Below are 7,726 nucleotides of genomic sequence, written 5' to 3'. Positions count from 1 at the left end.
CACTAATTTTTCATGTGTCAGCAATCGGTGGCAACAGACTTTAAAAGTTCTGCAGTTCGCAATGTGAAAACAGTCTCGTTGCAGGCAAATCATGTTATCGGCTACTTAGCCAACACAGAAGGGTTGGCCGAGGGTATTTTGGTTTGCCATTTCCATATTCCGTACAGACCACAGTCATACCCACAGACAGGCAGGTGAACCAGTACTTCTTATGGACCCAAGTGATCTGCCGTGGCAAGCAGCCTGGCAGGTGCATTCTATAGCTACATTGCCCTGGCAAGCAGCCTGACATGTGCATTCGATACCTGCATTGACCTGGCAAGCAGCGTCACGCTTGGTCACATCTCTCCGCTGCTCAAGCCTAGTAGTTCTCGGGACTTGCCTGAAACTCAACGATGTTTTATTTTTAGCGGAAACTACTCCACTGTGTGTGCGTGCGCGCGCGCATGTGTGTGTGTGTGCATGTGCGTGCGTGGGTGTGTGTGTGTGTGTGTGTGTGTGTGTGTGTGTGTGTGTGTGCCAGCTAGTTCGGTTGGTGGGTACACTTATGCCTGATTGTCTTGGGTCTGTTGCCAATGGGCTCGGCTACTTGAAGGTGTAATGTTGTGCCTGCCAACTTTGTTGGTTCCAGGGTTCATATACTTTTTTTGAAGTATACATGCCTGTTAGCCATGGACTGCTTCTGGCTAAATTAACTCTTGTGTAATCAATGGTGCTAGTGAAGCTTGTATCAGATCCACTCTGATTTAGCCACCCACACTAGTAGCAAGTATTACATTCACTGGGGGCAGGGGTAACTGCAGTTGGATCCCGGGACGGATACCCTGATGCCTTCAATCCTTTTTCTGCACCTTATCCTCACCCACTGACTGAGGTGTGGTGAGCCCATAAGTGGGATCATTTATTAAGTCCACCCAGAGTTTTGGGGATTTCAGGGGGTGTCGGCCGTTGGGCGGTTCAATAGGCAATTGAGTCATCTTTCCAAGATTCCTTTTGAGTCTCTCTCCCCTCTCCCGGATCTCTCGAGCTCCCGGGGAGACCCACGGACCAGTTTTGGCATGGAGCAACAAGTGCAAGTGTGTGTGTGTGTGTGTGTGTGTGTGTGTGTGTGTGTCCCATATGGTGCAGTGGTATGTGCAGTCGATTTCCAATCGAGAGGTTGCGGGTTCAATTCCCGACGATTATGGTCGCACACGTCTTTCTTCTCTTTCTCAGACTCTTCCTGACTTTTCTTTCATTCTCCTAGGTGGTTACCAACAGCCAGTGTATGCCGGAGTATGTGGTGTGGTGTGTGTAGAAAAAAGAAAGAAATAATGGAAAAATGAAAAAATAGGGATTCACTGGCCAGAAAAAGTCACTTCAAACAGCTGTGTGGTGGATACCAGGCTAAAAATAGTGGCGGTCAATTCATCAGCCTTGCAAGCTGTTGAATGGTGTAATCCCAGCACAAGTTGCTATGTCTAACATAGCGATTCGCTATCATCGCTTCCGCGATGGGCATGTCTGAGGTCTGAGGTGTGTGTTTTGATAACCCTGCAGGTGGTCAGCCTACATGAAGATGGAAGAATAAGTATTGCAAATCTGACTTTCACCGGCACCAGTATAGTAGTCACGTGTTCAGCGACTAACCGAAATGGCCAGGACAGCCAAGGAACAGTTTTTGACCAGCAGCAGGGACAGTGGGGAAGCTGGTCGACTTGCAGCGATGCGCTCCCTTCCGGGTTACCATCAGGAACGTGCGGTGGCACATCCGTCACCGTCACACGCACACGCACCTGCTCCCCAAGCGGTGCTGCTTGCACCGGCTTGCCGACTTCAAATTTGAATTGCTGTGTGCCTGCCACGACCCAGGCACCAACGAGCCCAGCCTCCACAACCCCGGCACTGACTACTCAAGCACCGACAACCGGGGTACCAATGACTCAAGCACCGACAACCGGGGTACCAATGACTCAAACACCGACAACCGGGGTGCCAATGACGCAAGCACCCACAACTCTAATGCCTACAACCCCTCCCGTTGCCAGTAACCTAGTCCCTGCTACTAGTCGTGATCCACCTACTCAGACTACTGCTGGTCCCAGCTCTGCTCAAGGCACACCGCAAACAAACAGCCAGGACATGCAGGGCACGGCACAGGGAATGACCAGCCTGCCGACCGGTTCCCGCACGTCAGCACCTCCAAACACGGTCACTGCGTTCAGAGGTAAGAACAGTATGACGTCATCCGTTACTCTTTAGCTCTAGCGCTCTGTGACCCAAAACCTCAGTATCCGAGAGACCATCCAATGCCCTGGCTGAGCCTACTACTGCACCTGTACTCACTACTGCTTACCCAAACTTTCACAGGCTTTCAATGTAACGGGATTCTTGGACATGGAACGCATGACAGTTGCCCGCATGCAGCTACAATGTACGCGTGGGTGGCAGTGGCCACGTCAGACGAAACACCTGCGCATGTAATAATTATAGAGTATGACAGGACTCGTCACTCTGATCAAAAATGAACTTATTTCATTTTCAATGCCGCAATGCTTTGGTCCGTAGGAACTGTGGCAGGGAGTGGATCCAGCAATACTATCTACATTGCTATTGGTGCTGCTGTTGGTGGAGCACTACTACTCATCATCATTATCATTCTTATAGTGTGTACAAGGTAAGACACGGGACGGTTCAAGAGGAGGGGGTAGTGTGTGTGTGTGTGTGTGTGTGTGTGTGTGTGTGTGTGTGTGTGTGTGTGTGTGTGTGTGTGTGTGTGTGTGTGTGTGTGCGGTGTGTGTGTGTGTGTGTGTGTGTGTGTGTGTGTGTGTGTGTATGTCTGCCCAGTGTGTGCACGGGCATGTGTGTGTGTGTGTGTGTGTGTGTGTGTGTGTGTGTGTGTGTGTGTGTGTGTGTGTGTGTGTGTTGTTTTGTGCTCCTTGGGAGCAGGTTACACTTTCTGAGCTCCGTGTTCTTGGCTTTCTCCCAAGTTTTCTGCCTGCCCAGGGCGACTCTGGCGTAGCCAGAGTCGACCCTGGAGCACCCTCGCACACTGCCAAGGTAGTGCTGCATCAGGATTGGAGCGCGGAATCGCGATGTAGCTTGCAGGACAATTTACTTTGATATTGTCACTGCTGCGTCGGCCGTGGTCCACCACTCGCAGTGGAGTAGCTGTCCCTCGAGTGCTGTGAAGAATCCAAGCTCGAAGAATGCAGTGGTGGGAATTGCGGATTGGCTGGTGGAGTGCTGGAACAACTCGTTGTTTTCAGTGGAGTGGACGAGCGAGTGCGGAGAGGAAGGTCCCAATGGCGGAATGGTGGGAATTGAAACTTCAATATTTCGTCGTCATGAGTGCACTGGTCAAGCGTTGTGGAAGTCTGTCGGATTTGTGAGGCCTTGCCCTGCCGCTTACATCGTCAACGTGGAAGAACTGCTAGTGGAGTCCTGGTGGGATTTCGGATGCCCACACTCCTTTTGCTTGGTGGATTCTTTCGTGGACAGTGTTTTTTCGTGACGTGAAATTTTGAATTTTTCCTTCCTGTTCATTTTCAGTCGTTGTCACTGTAGCTGTCAGGTTGTTGTTACAGTACAGCAGTCATCCGTTCTGCTCCATTGTTTCATCTGTTTTGCCAGTTCTGCTAGCTGATTCTCTTTATTTGCCACTGCCCCTCATAGTGCTCATGCTTGGGTGGAGGGCGGCGTGACCCGTTTAGGGTAGCTGTATCATAGTAGTAGTATAGTGTGTGTGTGTGTGTGTGTGTGTGTGTGTATGTCTGCCCGGTGTGTGCACGGGCATGTGTGTGTGTGTGTGTGTGTGTGTGTGTGTGTGTGTGTATGTCTGCCCGGTGTGTGCACGGGCATGTGTGTGTGTGTGTGTGTGTGTTTGTGTGTTTGCTGGCGTATGTACTTCAGAAGTACACGCATATCCTTGCTGTTGTGATTGTGAGCAAACAGAGCACCTGAAAGTATCCCAATCAGAGCTCTGCAGTGTGTGCAGTTCCTCATCAGAAGTAGGGCACATGCAAGATATGGTAAAGTACACGGTGTAGGTCCTATAGCCAACTATCATTCATAACTCATGACCAGGAGACCAACGGTTGACCTTGTCATGGGGCTATAGTGGGAAAATGATCCCAGTAGTGCTACCCTCACTCACACAACTGCAGTGTGCACGGTGGACCTGTGTACCTAGACAGGTGATTATGCGATTGCTTGTACATCATCGTTTCAGGGCAGGGGCGTAGCACCCGCTACGACTGGTACGACCATGGTCGTACCACTTTTCGAAAAGTGTGGTCCGTCCGGAACGTGCAAAACCGGAATAAAAAAAATCAGGATCCATCGATGCATATGCGCATCAGACTTTGACCTTTTTCTAGACTCGTAGGTCTACTCGTAGATTTGTTATGCATCTGCAGTCGTACTGAGTACTGTACTATACTCGACCCGACTGCACACTGCGCCAGAAGTGTGCCATAAGTTCCCAGAACGTAGGATTTTGTGTCTTTTTTACAAAATTTTCCCGCGGGAGGTCCCCGGACCCCCCTCCAACACGGCCTTTGGCCGCACTGACCTTTGGTCGTACCACTTCCAAACCCCCTCCTACGCCCCTGGAGGGGATTTTGTAAGGAGTGGCAAAGCTGCAGTGCAGCGATGAACTAGCTCAAGAGAAACCGCCGACTCGCGTCGTACATGTACTTAGCTCCCACGAGCAAGTCTGCCGACTCAGGCTGTGCACTTGGTATCCCATAAGCGACTCTACTGCCTCACCGCAATGACATCGTTTGTATCACCTCCATTGGCCATGTTCAGAATAGTGTGTTTGTTCGCATGCCTCACCGCTCTCTGTTCCTGCAGGCGCAAGTCAAAGTCGGACGTCTCATTGTCCTCGGTTGCTTTCAACAATGCCACCGTAAGCTGCACCTCCTCACCCGAGTTTCCCCGGTCGAGTGTACATGTACTTCGAAGTATTTAGGACCAGGAGTAGAGTATGGGATTCCACTACTGCATTGTGCGGTCCGGGATTATGTTTGTGTGTGTGTTGTGTGTGTGTGTTTGTGTGTGTGTGTGTGTGTGTGTGTGTGTGTGTGTGTGTGTGTGTGTGTGTGTAAGAGAAAATCTGTGGGTGCACATCCAGTGCATTTGCGGATTTGCGTGCTTCTCTTGCGACGGGCGTATACATGGTATGCATGGTACATGGTGTGTATGTTGGGTGGGGGTGGGGGGTGCGATGAGTGGTTAAGATGTTTGTGTGTGTGTGTGTATGGGGGGGGGGGGGTAAGTTAAGCAGTGTTTCTACAACTAGCAATCATCCTTGACGATTATGGTAGCACAAGTACAGTAGGCATCGGTTATAGCGTGGGTGTTTGAAAAACGACTTTCTTTTCTTATTTCCGATATTTCTTACACACGATAAATCAAGTGTGACATACATCATGTAACATGTATCATGTGCATGTGCGCAGAGGCAGGAAGATCATCGTACAGGCAATGTAGTGCTACTGTGCATGCGGCTGGTTATACACTGTAGTCACATAGGTTACCATGTGGCTATGCAACATGAGTTACATGACCACAACAGTTGAACCTGCAGCACTACGACCCAACACGAGTCAGATCGGAACTGCATTGGACGGATATTATTACTACAGGCGATATACTTTGTGCTAATCTGGTATGTTTTGCTACACAAAGTCCATTCTTAGGACCGATATATTCTACTATGGGATAAAATTGCTTGTAAGAATAAATGTGCACTTGAAATCCAGGTTATGATTATGAAAACATGAGAGTTCATTCTTGTAGGCAGCATATTCTTTTACACGACCACGCTTTAACCGATACGCACTGTACCAGTTAGGTGACACGATGACAAAGAAAGCTAGAACCTGCACAGCCAGCACCATGCAAGTAGCCTAGGTCTACTGTTGCGTTGTGCTGATGTCTGGTGGCTTGTTTGGTCTTTCTATTGCTGGTCAAGGGAGAGGCAACGCTTACACCAAAGCATCGCCGGGAAGATTCCATGTCCGCTAATCCACGATACACCACCACCACCACCACCGCCAATAACGGAAGACCTGCTTCACTGACAAGGGAGGACAGCATGCTGCCGAACCCTAAATACGACTCTCTTACCAGGCTTGGCGGCGCAACTGATGGTGACACGTACAACGAAATACCGTCGGTCAAGGTACAATACGTGGCGCGGCAGGGCTCTTCCGACAGCTACATCGACATGAACCACTCCGCGGCCAACTACGATCGTCCCAGCCCAGTTCCAGAGCAGAGACACAGCTCGTCAAACTTGAAAACGAGTGCGGTGCCGCCCTCATCTAACCGTGGTTCTGCAGTTAATCTCCTACCGAAGCCGGACTACGAAGAAAGTTCTTATGTAGAGGCCAACCCTGGTGGACCGGCTATAATACAGCCAGTGTCGTTAAACCCCAGCACCAGCACAGCGGACTATGTAGTGGCCAACCCTGGTGGTCCAGCCGTTATACAGCCAGTGTCGCTAAACCCCAGCACCATCACGGCGGACAAGGCAATGTACGAAGTCGCCCAAACTGGCCAACGCGGAGCGACGACTAATTTCTACGAAATCAACTAGTGAGAAAGCCAGGCGTCAACACTGCTCTCCTGTTGCGAGCAGTGGAGAATGCAGTGTGCGCACCCGTACACTCGCTATCCACCATTTGATGCTGGTAGCCTTTGGCGAGCATAACAGTGATACTGATAGCATCGTGAGGCAATGTAGCTGATTCGTTTCTTGTCATGGTGCTGCGTGGCTGCACTGAGTTGCAACAATGACAAGTTGTATAGGTTGGATAGTTATATGAAATGGGATATTTAATGGCACTAAATGATAGTCAAGATTTAAATGATAATTATTATGATATAGCTTATGAATAAATGATATGGAGTTACAATATCATCACAGTATTTCATACAATGATTGCAAATTGAGGTTTTTTCTATTTCGTCACAATACCCACAGTTCTTGTCGGTGGGACCGGCGAAAGCTAGCAAAATTAAAAACAGTCCAGCAGAATGAGGGAATGAGGAAGTAACAAGTTGTGAATGAATATGATCAATCAAGTATAGCTTCAAACTCAAACTGTATTGGTAACCATTTTGCACTGGTTTAGAATCTCAGTACATGTACGTGAATTGTAGTCAGAAGTGATTGTGCCTAGATTGTAGTCAGAAGTGATTGTGCCTAGATTGTAGTCAGAAGTGATTGTGCCTAGATTGTAGTCAGAAGTGATTGTGCCTAGATTGTAGTCAGAAGTGATTGTACCTAGATTGGCTTATACTTATAGTTATCATCTTGCTCACATGATGGTGAGACGACTCATGCACTTATAGAGGACTGAACGATTATGGTGTAGAGTTGCATGACCTCACAGTGCACTAAAGACCAAAGTTGCAATGAATTAGATCAACTGTGCCGTGTCACTGTGCGCAGTCATTCTATGTAATCATGCATCTACTTGTAGTACATCGCTGAGTGGTGAATAAAGAATATCAAGGTAGTAACTTCACAGAGCACAATGCAATGGCGCGCTACCTTCTGCTGCTTCTTCTCCGTGATGTGCTAGTTGCACCAGGCTCTCTCTCTCTGTACTCTAACTGGTGACCATGGTGACCATCACAAGAAAACATTCTTAGACAAGTTAGAGACAACAAATCGTTCCTTGATAATATGTGTACAATTATTAGCTCAAACATTCACGGTCTTTCAACAGTA

General features: G+C 48.8%; 1 protein-coding gene across 2 annotated transcripts in view; it reads left to right on the top strand.

The window, feature by feature from the left end:
* LOC135809497 (hemicentin-1-like) overlaps positions 1–6,822 on the top strand; it is a 26,009-nt gene extending 19,187 nt beyond the window's left edge. Inside the window, exons 12-15 of one of the 2 annotated variants that reach the window (XM_065322854.1) lie at positions 1,540–2,206; positions 2,548–2,656; positions 4,837–4,891; positions 5,960–6,822. In XM_065322854.1, the coding sequence (XP_065178926.1) occupies positions 1,540–2,206; positions 2,548–2,656; positions 4,837–4,891; positions 5,960–6,586 (1,458 nt within the window). In that variant the 3' untranslated portion in view covers positions 6,587–6,822. The remainder of the gene's footprint in view (positions 1–1,539; positions 2,207–2,547; positions 2,657–4,836; positions 4,892–5,959) is intronic. The other variant, XM_065322855.1, reaches the window with a different exon arrangement.
* The last annotated feature ends 904 nt before the right edge of the window (positions 6,823–7,726 follow it).

The sequence above is a fragment of the Sycon ciliatum genome, chromosome 2, assembly GCF_964019385.1.
Source record: "Sycon ciliatum chromosome 2, ocSycCili1.1, whole genome shotgun sequence".
Taxonomy (NCBI): Eukaryota; Metazoa; Porifera; class Calcarea; order Leucosolenida; family Sycettidae; genus Sycon; species Sycon ciliatum.
The sequence above is the reverse complement of the archived record's forward strand: the minus strand, read 5'-3'. Positions and strand labels throughout refer to the sequence as shown.